At 35.4% G+C, this 19,201-nt stretch overlaps 2 protein-coding genes across 3 annotated transcripts; both read left to right on the top strand.

The window, feature by feature from the left end:
- The first annotated feature begins 188 nt into the window (after positions 1-188).
- On the top strand, positions 189-6,615 carry Prp40 (pre-mRNA processing factor 40). 2 transcript variants are annotated; one of them, XM_018545251.1, is made up of 8 exons: positions 189-213; positions 2,131-2,359; positions 2,449-2,839; positions 2,929-3,360; positions 3,646-4,114; positions 4,745-5,380; positions 5,464-5,610; positions 5,687-6,615. In XM_018545251.1, the coding sequence occupies exons 2-8, from the start codon at positions 2,221-2,223 to the stop codon at positions 5,882-5,884; spliced, it is 2,412 nt and encodes an 803-aa protein (XP_018400753.1). In that variant the 5' UTR covers positions 189-213; positions 2,131-2,220; the 3' UTR covers positions 5,885-6,615. The 2 variants fall into 2 exon arrangements, with proteins under 2 accessions (XP_018400753.1, XP_018400752.1); XM_018545250.1 differs by lacking the exon at positions 189-213 and having other exon boundaries at positions 1,860-2,359; positions 5,461-5,610.
- Positions 6,616-8,285: 1,670 nt separating this feature from the next.
- Positions 8,286-16,590, top strand: P5CDh1 (delta-1-Pyrroline-5-carboxylate dehydrogenase 1). Its single transcript, XM_018545249.1, has 7 exons — positions 8,286-8,601; positions 12,400-12,613; positions 12,720-13,151; positions 13,263-13,673; positions 13,755-13,933; positions 14,013-14,201; positions 14,502-16,590. Exons 1-7 carry the CDS (start codon positions 8,555-8,557, stop codon positions 14,734-14,736), a joined length of 1,707 nt encoding a protein of 568 aa, XP_018400751.1. The 5' UTR covers positions 8,286-8,554; the 3' UTR covers positions 14,737-16,590.
- The last annotated feature ends 2,611 nt before the right edge of the window (positions 16,591-19,201 follow it).

The raw sequence follows: 19,201 nt of genomic DNA, 5'->3' as shown, positions 1-19,201 counted from the left end.
TATTATTATTTATTGGCAGACTAATTTCATTCTCAGATATATATAAAATAATTTCTGATCTTTTAGTTAAATTATTTAAATTAACACCAGCTGTTTTATCTTCAGTCGATAATACAAAATTTCTTTGTCGTTATGGCTGAAAATTATAGTGAGCGTAAGTGAGCCAAAGCATATAGAGATCAGCGATCTAACTCCAGCGTCCAGCCAACTCAGGTTATGAATTGCGAATGGTTGTGAATTAAAAAGTTTACGCACGACATTATTGATGTTCTAATGGTGTTGTGATCGAACGATTGTAAATTGTGTTTTGCGGAATTCCACTCAGCGATCTTTAAACAAATGGCATGTAGATCGAGTGTTACAATCTATAAGTATCGTAATTGATAACCTCTTCACTTGAGATGTACATTATAGCCGGTATTCATAGTCGGATTTTATTTCAAGACCGTTTTAAAAGGATGCTAGAGTGGCCAAATTATTGACATTACAATCATATAAAAATCTGCGAATTGACTAAATAGAATAAAAAATCCTTTTATTAGATTAAAGTGACGCAAAATTAGTTGGTGCTGCAGTGCACTTTACACTAAAATAAAAAGTTAGAAATTTATTTAAGTTTTTTTCGATTTTAGAGTATAAAGTTCACTGCAATACCTCTTAACTTTGTATCTATTTTAATCCTGTAAAGAGATTTTTAATTTCATTCAGTCAATTAGAAGATTTTTATATGACTGTAATGTGTTAATAATTTGGTCACTTCAGGGGTGCGTTCAGAATAGTCGTCCGGATGCACCCAGATGTTGTTTTATCTTTGTTGTTCACGAATGATAAACAAGGATAACACGACACCTGGGTGCACTCAGATGATGATTCTGAACGCAGCCCAGCATCCCTTAAGTAATGTTTTAAGACACTAATGACTGAACTTAAAAAGTCTTGAATATGGGAACTGACTATAAATACTGATCATAAAGATTAAGTTAATTTGTCTGCTTTGAATAATCCTTTAATATAATGACACATGGCAGCAACAAATAACAATAATTATTAGTGCGAACAATAATAATGTTTATATAGATATATTATAGTATATTAGCTCGCTGTGATACTTCTAGTTTTATTTTTTTTTGTTTATAAAATCTGTTTGAGGTAAAAGAAAAGGAAAAGTAGCATAATTACAAGCCAGATCCTGTAGCACTGACAACAAACATTGGCTGTATTCAGAAGGTCGATCAAGTAACTTTTTTCTTAGGGTGGAAACTGAAAAGTGAAAATTTTTTGTATGTATGTATATGTATATACTAAAGATAGCATCCAATAAGCAAAAAAATATTATTAAAACATTGTACCAACATTGTTGCAACCTTGCTAGGATCCATCAGAATATTTTTTGCTTACTTAACACAACTGTGTTATCCGTGCATAAAATTAATTGACAAAAATGAAAGAACATAAAGCAGATGGTGTCTATCTCTTTCTACTCAATTACAATATCTGAGAGAGTGTGTGTGTGTGTGTGTGTGTGAGAGAGAGAGAGAGAGAGAGAGAGAGAGAGAGAGAGATTGGCTGTATGTTTTCATGTGCGCTTTTTCTCTCTCATTTTTGTTAAAACAAGATTTGCCACATTATTTAGATACTGATGGCGCAGTCCATATTCTATAGATCTATTTTTTTTTACTTTAAAACTGAATTTCTTACACATTGTTCAATATTCTTCTCTTTTTTTCTATTAGAGAAAAAAAAAACAAAAAAGCCATGCAAGAAGTTTAAGTCTGGAGTATGGAAAAAGAACAGATCTTATATCTTTGATATATTATACATACATAAATTTCTTATATGTGTGTATATGTATATACATGCCTATATAATAATTGTTACTTTTTATGTCCTAGGGGTAGAGTTACACAGTTGACCTTCAATAGAGAAAGCAGCTTTACAGCTGTTGTAAAATTGGTCCGTATTCTAATCCAATCCTTGTCTTTGATTTCTTAAGAAGCTACAATAATAAAATAATATAAATCAATCATATTGTGAAGTATTTTACAACAGTTACAAAGCTGCTTTCCCTGCTGAACATAGCCATTATGTTATGCTTTTCAAAATTGCTGACCATCGTATAAACATTACTAGGCTTCAAACGATGGTATTCCACCACCTGCTGCTGTAACAGGATTTCCATCGACAACGCCAAATATTGCATCTAGCTTTGTGCCACCTATTATGCCTGCGGCACCATTTATTCCTCCTCCCAGTTTACCACCAGGTCCTCCGGGTATAATGCCACCTCAGTTTTCCATACCTCCGCCAGGTTTTACTTTTCCTATCACCGCAGCACCTCCTCAAGAAGCCGGAGTCATAGGTTAATATCCATCGCTAAATATCCACATTGATCTACGAACCCCATTGCTCAAATAGCGCTCTCTCTCTCTCTCTCTCTTTACATTACAGCTGCGTCACCGCAAATAACAGCGCCAGGAATTCCTCCTCCATCGCCTATCAACGGCGATACTAATGCAACAATGTCTGCTTCTACAACAGACAAGAAGACAGACTGGAGCGAGCACAAAGCACCCGACGGCAGAACGTACTACTATAACAGCGTCACAAAGCAGTCTTTATGGGAAAAGCCGGATGAACTGAAAACCCCAAGCGAATTGTTGTTATCACAGTGTCCATGGAAAGAATACAAGTCGGAGAATGGCAAGGTGTATTATCACAATGTAAACAATAAGGAGTCCAGATGGACGGTACCGCCGGAGTTGGAAGAGCTGAAAGCGCGAATTATAGCCGAGGAAGCTGCAGCAGCTGCTGCAGCGGTTGTGGCAAACGCCACGAATTCGTGAGTAAAATAATAATATAGAAATTGTAGATTTTATTTTCCACTATTTCAGAAGTTTTCTATACATTCATTGTAATCTTTCTCTTTAGCAACGTTCCTGCAGCTATGCAACACTTGTCACCGAATGTCGCGACTATATCGCAAACCAGTACGCCGGAATCAGGAGGGAAGTCTGCTATTGAACAGGCTATGGCCGCGACCCTCGCAGCAATTAATATTCCGACACCTCCCACGAAACCGGACGAGGATAGTAATTCCGCGATGGGCTCGGCCAATGACAGCCGCACCAGCACACCCGAGCCCAAAATGCAATTCAAGGATAAGAAGGAAGCTATCGAGGCATTCAAAGAATTACTGAGGGAGAGGGATGTTCCATCAAATGCCACGTGGGAACAAGCGGTCAAATTGATTCAGAACGATCCTAGATATCCGCAGATGAAGAAGTTAAATGAACGTAAACAGGCTTTCCATTCGTACAAGACGCAGAAATTGAAAGAAGAGCGCGAGCAAGAAAGACTCAGGTAAATGTCACGATTATTTATTATTTGATATGAAAGCAAAGGACTCTTAATATTAAATACAATTATATAACATAAAGGGCATATATATAAGAGTCAAAGAATAAAACTGACAAACTATATTTTATAATATATTATAATTAATTTAATAAAGGAATAAGCTATTGAAATATAAAATGAGATATTAAAAATGTACAGCAAATGAATTATTTACACCAAGATAATCAGTTATCTTGATGTACTTTATGTACGATTCAACTGGGTAATAATAAAGCATATTTTTGGCAGATTGAAGAAGGCTAAGGAAGATTTAGAACAATTCCTGTTAGAAAACAATAGAATGGTAAGCACGACTAAATATTACAAATGCGAGGAGATGTTTGGTAATTTAGAGGTTTGGCGGTCGGTTGGAGATTCGGATCGCCGAGACATCTACGAGGATGTTATTTTCAATTTGGCGAAACGTGAGAAAGAAGAGGCGAAACAATTGAAAAAGAGAAATACCAAAAGATTGGCACAAGTTTTGGACACTATGACGGACGTGACATACAGGACTACATGGCAAGAGGCGCAGGCACTGTTGCTGCAGTATCCTGCATTCGCGGAAGACGCAGACTTGCTAGAGATGGACAAAGAGGACGCTTTAATTGTATTCGAAAACCACATCCGCCAATTAGAGAAAGATGAGGAAGAAGAAAAAGAATGCGAAAAGAAACGTAGGAAACGGCAAGAGAGGAAAAACAGAGATGGTTTCATAGTGAGTGTTACGAGTTGGTCTCAATTCCATTGTTAATTGTTACAATTACGTATATTATGTTATGTTTCGACTGGGATGGAAAGTAACGTGTTACTTGTTAAATACCATTATCCCTCCTCCCTCCCATTATTTCTTTATATGTAGTAATGATTTGTGATAATGATGTTATTTTAATTTTTTTATAACGATAATGCTGACGCAAGAATTAGAATTATTTTCAAAAAATAAGTTACTCGTTATTTATTGAAAAAAATCTTATTATTTAAATCGTAAAAAAGTAACTCGTTACATAATATGAGTAATTTATAATGGTAAAACGAAGTATTTTCAAAAAATAAGTTACTCGTTATTTATTGAAAAAAATCTTATTATTTAAATCGTAAAAAAGTAACTCGTTACATAATATGAGTAATTTATAATGGTAAAACGAAGTATTTATAAAAATGACTTTTTCAATCTTTGCGTTAGCGTTACAACAATTATGAAAAATTGTAACATCATTATCAAATCATTATTATAAAAAATATAACGGCGTTATAAGTATAACGTGGTACTCTCATCCCTATGTATTACACTAATAAGATCACAATACTTCGATTTTGTGTATGTAAAAAAGATTATGTATTTTAGTATTTACTTGACGAGCTTCACGAACAAGGCAAACTCACATCGATGTCGTTATGGGTAGAATTATATCCTATGTTATCTGCCGATCTTCGGTTTTCGGCTATGCTTGGGCAATCGGGCTCAACTCCGTTGGACCTTTTCAAATTCTACGTTGAAGACTTGAAATCTCGATTTCATGATGAGAAGAAGATCATTCGCGAGATACTCAAAGACAAGAACTTTGAGGTGCAAGTGAATACGACTTTTGAGGAATTCGCCACGGTTGTATGCGAAGACCGAAAATCCGCGACTCTAGATGCAGGTAACGTTAAATTAACGTACAATTTATTGCTGGAAAAAGCAGAGGCACGTGAGAAGGAACGCGTTAAAGAAGAGACGCGGAAATTCAAGAAACTGGAGACTGGTTTTAAGAATTTGCTTAAGACATTAAACGTAGACTATCAAATGGCGTGGGAGGATGTGAGATCGAAAATCGAAGAAGAACAAGATTTCAAGGCGATCACTTTGGAGAGCGAAAGAATACGGATATTCAAGGAATATCAACACGAGCTTGAAGAAAGTTGCAGTCATCATCATATTAGAAGTAAGAAGAAAAAGGCAAAAAAATTGAAGCGCAAATCACGATCGCATTCACACAGTGTGAGTGTTATAGAAAATAGTCGTTTTCTTATCATCCCTGGTTAATGAAAAGTATAAAATTGACGTGTTTTTTTTCTTAGCAGGAATCGGAAGGTAGCGAGAAAGGCTTGAAAAGAAAGCGACACAAGTCACATTCACCCAGTATTCCTAGCAAGTCTGACAGTTCCGAGTCGGAAACGAGGAAGTCCAAGAGGAAGAAGAACAAGAAGAAGAGAGGCCGCAGCCATTCTGTATGTATTAATAATATTAAGATTTCTCAGAGAAAGAGTTTCCAAATTTTATCACTCTCCTGATATTTCTTCATAGCGTTCGCATTCCGGTCTTCCATCCTCTGAGGAATCTCCGGAAAGGAAACGGAAGGAGGAGAAGCACAGAAGGCCTTCTATTCACAGCGAAGGTTCCGTTACAGAAAATAACGAGCACCATGAACTCTCCGAGGACGAGCTAGAAAAGCAAAGAGCGCAACTTCTACGCGAGCTCCAAATGCAACAAGAGGAGAATTGATGATTTTGTAAAGTGCTGCATTTCACAAACGCGCTTTGAAAAATTTGAAATCATCACAGGAAAAACGGCTATAGCTGCTATGACTAAAAGTCGCTCGTCAATACATTTTTTTTTTGTTATAAGATCCCGTAGTTGATTATAAGAACAAGTTATGACTGTTAAGATATGTCTATCTTACGGTTATCACAACCAAATGTATTGATGGGCAAAAATTATCATCATTTTCGGTTGTGGCAAGCGTAACATTTTTTGTGTGATTATTTATTTTCTGTTTGATGACAGCTGTCTATCTTTTTCAGAAGATATGGATTATTATTATTATTTACAAATAATGAGTTGAATACCGACACGCTTGGTTTCAAAACAAGATTGTAATTTTAAAAAACCTACATGCGCTTGCGAATATTCACACATAGTACACAACGATGACGTTTGTTTAAAAATGGATCACCTTACATAACGCATTCTGGCCTTCGACGAGTAAGTGAGCTCTTTTTGTTTTAAGGATGTATGACTCGTCTTATTTCTTGTTCTTTTCAATGACTTATTCGCGCTATTCTTTATGATCAGAAATAACCATGTGTGACGAATGCGAAGTGTACGCAACTCGAAATCTCCATGATAAGCGTTTCTAGAATATAATAGCGTTTGATTCTCTTGTCAGCGTTATCGATTGTTTTAATATATAAATTGAATAATCTTTTTTTTTACCAGAAAGTACTTATTCTTATCCGCGCTACTGTCGGAATTAATTACAAGATAAATCGTTCGCGATCATTAAAATCGAAATCGCTTATAGTACAGATATTCTGATAAGAAAAAACGAGTAATTTGCACTTGAAATGTGTACATACACTAGTAAAGTGTACCTAAGATAATTAACTGTATTATATTTTAGTATGATAATTATAGTATTTACTATTCTCGATAATTAATAACAGTATTTACTATTCTCTTTTTCTATTTCACTTTTATTTTGTCACATGCTTTCTCTGACTGCTCACTCTCGGAAATCGGGAAGTTAGAATTGCGTGGTTCAATCTCCTTAATGTTTCTTTAGTTTTGACATTGACGTTTTACGTGAGCCCCTTATAGAATCCAATTGTCTGTACTCCGACACATTTGGCATTTAGATACGGTTGTTTGCAGCGGCGTATATGCGAGTCGGTAGGTATCATTAACAATTCAGGCAGTCTAACGTCCTCAAGCTCGACGACGGGAACTTCCTAAAAGTACAAAAGGAAAAAGAGACGGTAATTTGCATCGCGCATGAAAATTGACGTAAATTGTACTATTTTGCAAATCGGATTACTACCCGAGGTAAAAGATTGGCTTTTCTCGAGAAACCAAATTTCCGTCTGGTCTTCCCTTGTTTCGCTTACTCCTGCGCGATGTAGACGCGTTACATTAAAGGAATGCTTGCATTATACGGTCTGTTCGACCGTCATTGATTTTGATTAGAATTAGTCTAATGGGTGATAAGTGGTTTATGCGGTACGCACAACGAGCTCAAGGAACGTGCAACGTGAATGAAGAATAAAGCTTGACAATATACTTATTGTTAGTTTCAATTACTACTTCTTTCTTTCTTCGTTTCTTCTTTTGTAACTGAAAACGCTCAGAAACAAGTCAATTATCGTAGTGAGAATATTTCTGTCATACAACAAACTGAAAAACTCTCTTCCTTTTAAATAACATCGAGAGAGAAATAAATATTATTTTATAATTTAAAGACAAAATATATAGGTACTAAATTTAATAAATCATTAGTTTAATTTGCTCTTTTAACTGATAATTTATTAAATATAAAGATATATTTATTTCGTACAAGAACAATTAATTCGATTTAACAACTTTTTATATTGAGTAATTATTTATTTACTTTAAGTAAACATTTATTTGGTACTATTCACAAATATAAATGTTGATTAAAATTTATTATATTTTCTCTTAGAAATAATTTATTGGCAGTATATTGGTTGAACATCAGGAGTACATCGAACTAATATTTGTAAATAAAAGGAGCAAAAGAGTAATAAGAAATAAAAATTAAATGAAAATTTCTTGAAGATAAAAGATTTAAAAAAGTGTGGAAAATTTTTCACAGGTTTCATTAGCGATAAATCGATGATCAAATGTATTACAGAACAACATTAGTGAACAATAATAGCAATAGACAATCAGCGAATTAATATTTATTAATGTGTGAAAGATGAGTAAGGGTATTTCTCGCATGTTAAAAAACATGTGACGAGTAGGTTCTAATTCGTCGTGAAAATTTAATTTGGAACTTGGACGTCGTGCCGGTGGCACGTTCTTTCTCCTCGTCCTCCCGCCGCTCCGACTGATCGTACGGCCCTGGGCGAGAGGTGGGGAACCCGATGTAGCGCGGTTTGCTCGACGGCGCGGTGTTCGCATCGACGGGCCGTGTGTTCCGTCGCAGTTTCGGCAATTCGGCGCACTGGGCGCGCGAAGGAAAAAAAAGGTGATCCGAACATCCGACGAGACCTGTCAATCAGGAAGAGCACCTTCTTGTCCACCCTTCGAATCGTCGACATCGTCGTGTGTGACGAAGGGCGCGCGCCGACGTCATCCCTCTCTCTCCCTCCCTCCCTCTCTGTCTGTCTGTCTCCTTCTGTGTAATATACCCGTCCCCGTCTCCGCCGGAAGATGTTGGGCCTGATTTGCCGTCAGACGTTGCTGGCGAATACCCAAAAGTGAGTAGACTTCGCACCAGTGCCGTCCTTAAACGTTTCCCGTTTAACGTTCGAGCGACGATGTCGATCGTACCGCGAACCGCGAAATAACACGCGTCCCCCCCCTCCCCCTGGAATAACCCAACTCGCGGTCTCTCGCTCGGCCTACGCGGCCGCTTCCTTTTGAACAAAAGGAAGTTCATCGATCGTGATGAGCGATATAGGTATGTTAAAATATCCTCGTCGAAAATTGGACTTGACTGTGCCCACAGACGTCAATGTGTTGACAACGATTTCGTGAGATAGCATAAATAATAATGTCTGAAACTCGGGTACGTCTCGCTTTGGTTCGCAAAACGGGTATAATTTTAAAGTGGTAATATCTCTGCGATAAAGTACATACCCCGTCAGTATGAATAGAATTATTATACAGCTCCTTGTGTTATTCGAATGTAGAAAATGTGAGAGATTAAATATAATGTATTCGTTCCAAGTTTTCGCTGCGGTGCTTTTGCCGACTGGATTAATCGTCAGTTAAGTTAATCGGAGTTTAGTCGAAAAGCCACCTTTTTGTTCATTATTTCTATCGATAGATTAACTTTAATCTCGATTTAATTAATTTTTTCTTTTTCTAGTTCTAAGAATTAAAAACAGATGAAAGATGTTGATTAAACCGGTAGACCAATGTATATTTAATTAATCAATAATACATTGACAGAATAAAATCTTTTGGACATAAGCTCGAACTTTATTCTCAGTTCTCTCAATTTACTTTTTATCTTAGAATCTGCCCATTTCTACCAAAATGTAAAAATTAATTTTAATCTCAATTCATTTATTTACCTTTTTTCGGATTTTAAAAATTGGAAAAAGATGGAGAATTAATTGAACCAAGATTAAAATTATAATTTATATTGATAGAAACAGGCTTACTAAGCAAAATGTTGACGGTTAATAATTTGCCAAAAGATTTCGAGGGGAATGTCACGATCGCAGATTGACGTCAACTACGTTCAAAGGATTGCCAGCAAAAACCGAGCATAATCTGCTATTTCGTAATATGACTTTAAACGACAGTAAAACGGCAACTTCATCTCGTTTTTACAGTCCAGTTGTTATCCACTAATAGATTTTATTATATGTACAGAATATACTGCCGATAAAGTCTGTAGAATGTTCTGCTCTTAGATTTCGTCATCAGGATCTAGAGACACAAATGACTATCTTTCCTGGAATACGTTTCTATTTTTCGTAAAATTTCATGAGTAATAAGGACAGAACAATACCTGTGTCGACTATTGTGTTACTAAATGGAAAATAATAACTCTGTCTGTAAAAAACGATTTTTACAATTAGTGAAGAAGAAAGGCGATAAGATTGGTTCTTTTTTGTTCATTTGTTTCATCACATCGGTATGCTCTCGATTGATTTCGTGAGATTGCTACTATCTACCGTTTTTTTGCTCTCCTTTTCTTCTGTAAAGAACAATTAACGGAGTTCCGACCGAGATTTGAACTCAGAATCCTGAATTCTCTTTTATTTACAATTTGTTTATTATTTTTCTAATTTTTATTTTTTATTATCTTTGATTTAATAATAAACAATACGTTAAACAAGGGCGAAGTAAGAGTCAATTTATAATTAAAAATCTAATTAAATAACTCTGATAATTTATTCTAATATATTGCGAAGAATATATATTAGAATAAATTATCAGAGTTATTTAATTAGATTTTTAATTATAAATTGACTCTTACTTCGCCCTTGTTTAACCGTATTGTTTATTATTATATAAAAGAGTCCTTAAAGTTTTCAATCTTTAATTAATTAATTTATATTTTGTAGATATATTATTTTGCTGTTGTATTTTCTTTTCATTTCCCTTTTACTTGATTATTTTATATTCTTAGAGGATTTGCCTTAGAATATTGATAAACGCCTTTTGATCTTCTTTTCTATTAGTTTCGCGTTTAACAATACGTTTACAACTATTCCACTACTCTTTTTAATATTTCATCTCGTTTACATATCTCTAATCCGGTCTGACAGGTCTGCATTTCTTATAATTTAAATAAGATCCATTTTTATCAATGTAAATCATCTTTAATCTTAGGTTAATTCTTTATTTTTTTCTAATATCCATTTCTACCATGTATAGTTTAACTTTAATCTCACTTTAATTTATCCTTTTCTCTCTCCTAATTCTTAGAATTGGAAGAAGATGAATTAAGCTGAAGTTAAAATTAATCTACATTGATAGAAATGGACATAAAAGAAAATTACAATAAAATCGATACACTAAACCAGGCTCTTTACAGACTTCTTTTTTTTTAAGTATTATTTTATATGTTTCTATATAGACATTTTTTGTCCATTCGGCAAAAATAGATGATTTGTCAAACGTAAGAGGCTCCGACAACTGAGACCACGGTCGATCAGTACACCGACTATAGCGACTGTTTTACCTCTATCTACACATATGTATACTACTATACGTCATCTTGAGAACATTCGAATATCTTTCGGTGTGACTCACGTCACCAACATTGTTACGCGATTCGGATGCGCCAGTGGCTTAACGATCACGCGATCATCATTAATTATGATGGTCGCTGTAGCACCGATTGGTACACATTTCAGCTTTTGGCCTTTTTATTCAAAGAATCAGAAAAAGGATAAATGATAGGGTCTAAAATTGTGGGTTTTTAATTCTAGAATTAGAAAGAGATAAGGAATAAGTTAAAAGTTAAAACTATTAACCATGAATTGTGAAAGTAGCAGTATACTTACGTTTATCCCCTCGCACTGATTCACAATTATTGCGATTAAATTCTCAATTATCTGAAGATACAAAATCACTTTTCTTCTTTTCCTTCTTCGACATAGCGAAATTCGACTTCGCTTCAAAGAGGATAGAATACCTTTTTCAGATGTTAATAGTCACAGCAAATTTTTCATTTTGGATTTTATGTATTGATATACAGTAATTCATAAAAAAGCCTGATAAAATTGTTATTATTATTATATAATAGATGTTAATACAAAATTTCATTATTCATATCTTGTACTAATATCCGATAATTAAGACCTTATCAGGTTTTTTCTTATTAGGTTTCTTTTTTTTTTTAAATTAAAATACAAAATGTTACTGGTCGGAAATTTTTGCACGCTACTGTATGTATATAATATTTATGATCTCTCAAAATAATTAACAATCAAAATAATTACAGTCAAAAAAATATTAGACTTTTGACCATTTGGAATGGTATGAATGTACTGTAAAAGCGACATTTTTTCGTTGTGAAGTAAGCATATGAGTTACGACAAGCATAATTGTTATATCATAATTATCGCATGCAAAACCGATAACACCGCGCTAATTAGGGTTAAACGCAGAGCAAACATATATAATATTATCATCGTTGCATTCCTCTCGCATGTCCATTCGAGTGTGTAGATGTCCTTTTGCTGTACTATATTAAATATAATATTTAATAATACTTATTGATCCGTTATTTATTAACTGATACAACACATTAAAAAAAATCTGTTCTAAAAAAGTACAGTTTTTACTAACGATTATAGTGTTGTTTACCCGACATAGATATATGTAAACAAGAGGCTCGTTTCGAAATGCCAGTGCATATTTAACAACAGTGATAAGATTGGTAACTCAAGACTTTACCACAAGTGGTCGAATAAATATTTGAAGATCATATCGACAAGATTCTTAAGAGGACTCTTCAGATTTTATCTGTCGGCATTATCTGTTCAAGTACGGTCTTTTCGTACCTTGACGCGTTGTTTATTATTCGATAGGGTTGGCACCAGATGTCTGGGATCGGTAGTTCCGGTCTCGAACCCGCCAGATTTTCCGCTGGAGAATGAGCCGGTTCTCAATTACAAGAAAGGCAGCCCGGAAAGAGCGGAGTTGGAGAAAGTCTTGGATAAGATGAGCAACGAATGTGAGGAGGTGCCATTAGTTATCGGAGACGAGGAGATCAAAACCGATCTATGTAGATATCAAGTCATGGTATGTCTCTATCTTAATACTCTTAATCGTGCTTACTCTCTTTTTTATGAAGAGCAACTTTATTGTGATTCACCGTTCTTTGTTACATAAATCATGAATTTTTCAGCCGCACAATCACAAGGAAAAAGTCGCCAAGTATTATTGGGCGACGCCAGAGCTCGTGAAGAAGGCGATCAACGTCGCGGTGAAGGCGCAGCGAGAATGGGAGAAATGGCCAATCGAAAAGCGGTTAGAGATGTGGTTGAGGATAGCAGATCTGATGGCGACCAAGTACAGGCAACATCTTAATGCTGCCACCATGCTTGGTCAGAGTAAAACCGTGATCCAAGCAGAGATCGACAGCGCGGCAGAGCTGATCGACTTTTTCAAAATGCATGCGTATTTCGTGAAGGAGAGTCTCAAGTACCAGCCAATCTCACCGGATCAGCAGACCCTTAACTCGATGAGGTATCGTGGTATGGACGGTTTCGTAGCGGCTGTGTCGCCTTTCAACTTCACCGCAATTGGCGGTAATCTCAGCTATACGCCGGCACTGATGGTTTGTAATTTGCAAACCATACTGACAGCGCTTTAATCGAGGCGAATGTCACGATCAAAGCAACGCGCTAATAATAATACGCACGTGTCGACGTGCATGCCGCGATTGCAGGGTAACGCCGTACTCTGGAAGCCATCCGACACCGCGTTATTATCCAACTGGTGGATCTTTAAGATATGCAGAGAGGCCGGGGTGCCGCCCGGCGTGGTGAATTTTGTTCCTTGCGAAGGACCCGTGTTCGGCGATACCATCACGTCCTCGCCCCACCTCTCCGGACTCAACTTCACCGGCTCGGTGCCGACGTTTAATCGCCTATGGGTCCAGATCGGTCAGAATCTTCCCAAGTACAGGAACTACCCGAAATTGGTCGGCGAGTGCGGGGGCAAGAATTATCACTTCGTCCACTCGAGTGCTGACGTGGACTCGGTTGTTAACGCGACGATAAGAAGCGCATTCGAGTTCAACGGACAGAAGTGTTCCGCTTGCAGTAGAATGTATGTACCAGAATCTCTATGGGGCAAGGTGAGTCTAACAATAATGTCGTTTTGTTAAATCCCTTGGGAGTGCACATCCCAGTGTGATCTTTTTGAACTTTTATTTCAGATGAAAGACGGCCTCTTAGCTCTTCGTCAGAAACTCACAATCGGTGATATTCGAGACTTCACCGTATTCACCGGCGCCGTTATAGATGCCGTTGCGTTCAAACGAATCTCTGGTTACATCGAGTACGCGAGGAAATCGCCCAAGATGGAAATTCTTGGTGGTGGGGGTTATGACGATTCGTATGTTTTATTGCAATTACTATTAACGTAACAATTATCTTAATAATTATACTATTCTGAGATAAAAGTGTTTTTTCAGGTGCGGATATTTTATCGAACCGACAATAATACAATCCAAAGATCCGAAAGAAAAACTCATGACAGAAGAAATTTTCGGTCCAGTGTTAACGATATACGTTTACAAGGATTCCGAGCTGGATGAGACGGTAAAGCTGGTAGAAACCTCTACACCTTACGCCTTAACGGGCGCGATATTCGCACAAGATGAGTAAGTAAAATTAGTCAATTGTACTAGTTACATTTTACATGTGATGAATGTAAAAGAATTTGTGCAAAATGTTATACAATTATAATTTCTATTTTAAATCGTATGTTAAATTCTCTAAAATTGTGTCTATATATTATAGATCAAAATAAGATTGTAGTATAATTAATAATGTATTATAATATTTTTTTTTTATATGAAACTCTGATCAATTCTTAAAATTTTTATGCTGGTTTGACGACACCATAATGATGCATTGTAATTAAATGAATTGCATCCTTATAGATGTGTATTTTTTTACAGAAAATGGGCGAAGCAGGCACTTGAAGATTTTAAGTATACTGCCGGTAATTTTTATGTCAATGACAAATCGACCGGTTCAGTGGTCGGGCAACAGCCATTCGGTGGCAGTCGAATGTCCGGTACAAATGACAAAGCCGGCGGTCCTCACTATGCTCTTCGCTGGGCGTCCCCACAGGCTATTAAGGAGACCTTCGCGCCCATACGGGAATATGACTATCCGTACATGAAATCTTAAACACCGGGCTCGCTCGTTGTTAATTCGGCGTGATTAATCCGGTAATATATTGTCCGATAGTTACACGTTGTAAACCGAGAAACTCATATTTATTTATATCTGATCGGGAAAGAAATATACCGGGGCAATATACGGTGATATTACTACACCTTGCTGCTTTGACTCAATGAATGAGAAAACAAACAAGAAAGAAAAAACATTCAATCCACCATTTAAGCGAGGTATCGTACAGAAATACATAGAAGATTAATGGATTAAAAAAAAATGTTATTTTTAAATTAAGCTCTAACATGATTCAGAATCATAACGGAAAAAGCTCAAAATTTCGACTATAGGAGTGGACACGGTGAAATAAAGCGGATATATCTTTTCTAAGATAAAAACTCACTTGAGTAAGATTCTTGTCCTACGGTATGGTAATCTTAATTTGCTTCCTGATAATTAGATAAAATTATTTAAGAAGAATATAATTAGATGGAAACACAAAAAGTATTCGTATACCGTGTGACAAGGTCATAATGCCGAATTAATTCAACCTGCAGAAATTGAGAAAACGATTTCGCGTAGGAAGAACTTTCTTTCGTTAGAGGGCATAGTAAAGTCGCGAGCGTTTATTTTTGCGATGCACAATAGAGACACGACTAGATTCCTAGATTAATCAGGCTCGCAGATCGCAGCAAGTGCACACGTAACTCGCCTTCGAATGTTCCGTTGACATCACCTCGTGATGGATATGTAATTCCAGTGCGGCGATTCTCTCGTGATCGATTCTGTTAGCCGCGGACGTTACTTCGTAAGCCGCCAAACACGCTGTCTCGATAACTCGCCGCCAGTACATTACCAAAGTATTATCCGATGTGCATTTCGGAGACGTGTGATCTCATCACCGTGTGCCCGATGTATCCTCTCCCTCTCTCAGTACAATAATACTTTTATATAACTCAGAGTTATCACATCAGATCGATTTAAGGAGGAAAACGCGAGCAAAACGATGCGTTTATCTGTGGTACGTGATTACGTACTGCTACAAAAAGAGGTATACCCTTAATTTCATCGAATTACATCCAGGATACTGGATAACGTTCACTGCGCTATTGTCACGTGTCCTCAATGTCGACTGAGTAGAGCAAAATATTGTTGATGTGATCAATAAAGCTTCGATTTGAACCCCGTTTTTAGATGCGATATTACCTACATTGTAAATGATGGATTTCTTTTTTTACTGCTAGGGAGATTGCCATGGGTAACGCAGTTTCGGTGACTTTCAGTTCCTTTCTAACGTGTACTTTGTAAGATTGTATATGTGGAAGACGTGTGATCCCCCTGTAATAGCTGAAGTACTCTCAGCATTTACATACAACATGTATATGCACAAGTGTGTGTATGTATATATTCTCAGATCTTTGATCATCGTTTGTCCTATAATATTATTGTTGATAATGTGACTGAGACGGGATGTTTCGAGAATTGGGTGATCACCAAGAACATAATAATTGACAATATGTTATATATTGTGACAAGTGTTACAGCGTTATTTAAGTGTACGATAGCAATAAAGCAACATAAATCTATATAGTTTTCGAATCGCCTTGTACTTTGTCATTATAAAACGCGCCAATTTTTGAAATATCGGATCTGACATCAAGCGTCTGCCTGAAGCAATTGAGAGTTTCCATTGGCCTCTGTGATTCTAGATTACAAAACTACTTCCGTCCAAATACATATAAGCGCGCAATCGATCACGTGATTAATTAACGTGATAATAGACTCGTATTTGTTAGTGATACGTAAAATGCTTTTTTGGGGTTCATAAATTTTTTTCGCTTATTAATACTGTCGTGCTGCTATTAAAATTGTTTCAAGTCAATGAAATCTATTCCTCATAGTTTATTAATGCTATCCTTTCAATTTATGTAAATTATTTAAAATATATCTTTTTAACTATATGTGTGTGCAGACCAAATTTTTATGTTTAAAATATTTAGTCCTTGTATTAAATTAAAAAATGTTATACATACATATATATATGTATATATTATATGTATATGTGTAAATATTTTTATATTTATATTTTTTAATTTTTATTGAATCATTGGAAATTTTTTGAAATTTTTTTATCTTTGCAGCAAATATAACAAGTACTTAAGTAATAAATAAGCACATACAAAAAATATATATTTAAATATATATAAAAACATTGAGTCTCTAATGATATTATTCCAATATTTATACGATATTTATTATTTTACATTATAGTGCATACGCATGGGGGAAAAATCTCATGATACGGAACTGATTGATGTCTCCTATTCTCCTGGACATCGATTGTGTATCTTAAAATGAGGTGAAAATTACAAAAGTGAGCAATTTCACTAAATTATTTATAATTTTTTATTGGTTAACACTTAATGAAGTTGTTCACTTTTATCATTTTCATCTCATTTCAAGATACACAATCAACCCTCTGCATTTTTTTGTGATTCTATGCGTAGAAAGGAAGTAACGTGAATATATATATTCTCTCTCTCTCTCTCTCTCTTGAAAAGTACCGATTATTTTACATAACTATACTTTACTCAATAATAAGTTAAACAAGGGCGAAGTAATCAAATTACAATTAAAAATCTAAATAACTCTGATAATTTATTCTAATATATTGCGAAGAATATCACGTAATTTTTGGCGTTTCGTCCCGACTTCCACTACAATGCCTTACACTGATGAGTCCAGTAGTGCACGGGATAAAACGCCAAAAATTACGTGATATTCTTCGCAATATATTTAAATAAATTATCAGAGTTATTTAGATTTTTAATTGTAATTTGACTCTTACTTCGCCCTTGTTTAACTTATTATTGATTATTATTATTATTAAATCGAGATTTTATATAAAGAGATATACGCGTGTCTCAGCACTTACGAGATTTGTGAATATCGATAGACCTCTCGGATGGCGAGTCGACGTAGTGATATTCTTCGCAATATTTATCCAAAGTAAGAAATATATGTGAAATGCCCCCCCCCCCCCGCTCCCCAAATATTCTGCGCTGAAAGATTTTTGGTCTTGTAATAACACAACTCTAATAATAATCTGAAATGTCCCCCATGCTAAATATTGCGCGCCGAAAGATTTCGGTCTTGCAACGCGCAATTCTAATCTGAATAAAATAATTTTGATTTTATTATACAATTTTCGTTCAGTCACGTACGTAGGAGACATTAAAAAATTTTTACACGAAGGATTGTTGTAACTTCAAATGTCACGTGTTGGTTTGCTTGTTAAGTTGGCAAATATATGCATTAAGTTTTATATACGTATATTATAATTTTTTATTTTTAAGAGTTATGAATTGTATTTATATCCTAATTTTTTTAAATTCAATTTAGAGTAAAGGTTTACAATACTCCGGTTATCTCAAATTTTAATAAAAATAGACTGAGGCTAGAGAGAAACCTGAGAGGGGCCTGGAGGAGCCATAATCCGTTCAACTTCATTCATGAAGCGTAGTATTGAGTTTACTTTCCTAGCTCTTACTCCCAAACGAATGCGTGTCCCATTAAGTCCTTTTAGAGTAACAAAGTAGAGACCTGGAGCTACATTTTGAGCTATATTAAAAGAAAATTGAGACTGGCCTTTTAGGCGCGCCAACATTTTAAAAACTTCAAAACTGACAAACATCGTCGTAAACCGGTCTGATCGAAAAAAAAGTATTCTTACGTGAAAGAGCGTTCAATTTTCTATAAGATAACTTCTACATTTCATTTTCAAACTTGCCTCTCATGCTCACTAATGACAAGCGAAAAGAGCGCTACGACGAGAAAGCCCAAAAATTGACGGCTCTATAGTTCGGCAACCAGTTGGCCTACAGGTATATTATTCGGCATAGAGTCTTTATTCATCAAACTGTTCAAGTTCAAGCAATATGAACGAAATCCATGAAACTTCGCAAAATGAGTGGCCCACTTGGCGTGGAATGTCCCATTATATATATATATACACATATATAAACATTTATTTCTATTTCTAAAGATATTATTGAAAATATAAGCAGGTAAAGTGAAAATTTTTTGTTTATTAATATTTCTTCCTCTTGTAAATATACATTTTAAACAGTTATAATATATATATATATATATGATGTGTGTGTGTGTGTGTTTGTGTGCGTGCATGCGTGTGTGTGTCTAAAATTATAAAATAAATTATATCTTCAAACAATGAAGGAATTAAACGCCTATAACGGTCAAAGCTAGATCAAAGTGCTAATAATAAGTATGAGTGAATTCTTATATACCACATATGTAGCCCCCCCATAATTGCGCGCTGAAACATTCAGACATATAACGCATAAATACTACAGTAGTATTATAATATCACCGAATAATACTTGATTAATTTAAATATAAGGATGATAATTTAAAATTCGTAAATAAATCGGATCTCAATAATCTTATTCTTTATATTACG

This window comes from Cyphomyrmex costatus, unplaced genomic scaffold (assembly GCF_001594065.2).
Source record: "Cyphomyrmex costatus isolate MS0001 unplaced genomic scaffold, Ccosl1.0 scaffold490, whole genome shotgun sequence".
NCBI classification, from domain to species: Eukaryota; Metazoa; Arthropoda; class Insecta; order Hymenoptera; family Formicidae; genus Cyphomyrmex; species Cyphomyrmex costatus.
This window is presented reverse-complemented; position numbering and strand designations above follow the sequence as displayed.

Coding starts and splice junctions, on each gene's coding strand:
- Prp40 (XM_018545250.1), top strand. CDS start 2,221: ATGCCTGCGGCACCATTTATTCCTCCTCCCAGTTTACCACCAGGTCCT. Junction 2,840..2,928: donor GTGGCAAACGCCACGAATTC/GTGAGTAAAATA, acceptor CTTTCTCTTTAG/CAACGTTCCTGCAGCTATGC. Junction 5,381..5,460: donor CACGATCGCATTCACACAGT/GTGAGTGTTATA, acceptor TTTTTTTCTTAG/CAGGAATCGGAAGGTAGCGA.
- P5CDh1 (XM_018545249.1), top strand. CDS start 8,555: ATGTTGGGCCTGATTTGCCGTCAGACGTTGCTGGCGAATACCCAAAA. Junction 12,614..12,719: donor TATGTAGATATCAAGTCATG/GTATGTCTCTAT, acceptor TGAATTTTTCAG/CCGCACAATCACAAGGAAAA. Junction 13,674..13,754: donor CAGAATCTCTATGGGGCAAG/GTGAGTCTAACA, acceptor CTTTTATTTCAG/ATGAAAGACGGCCTCTTAGC.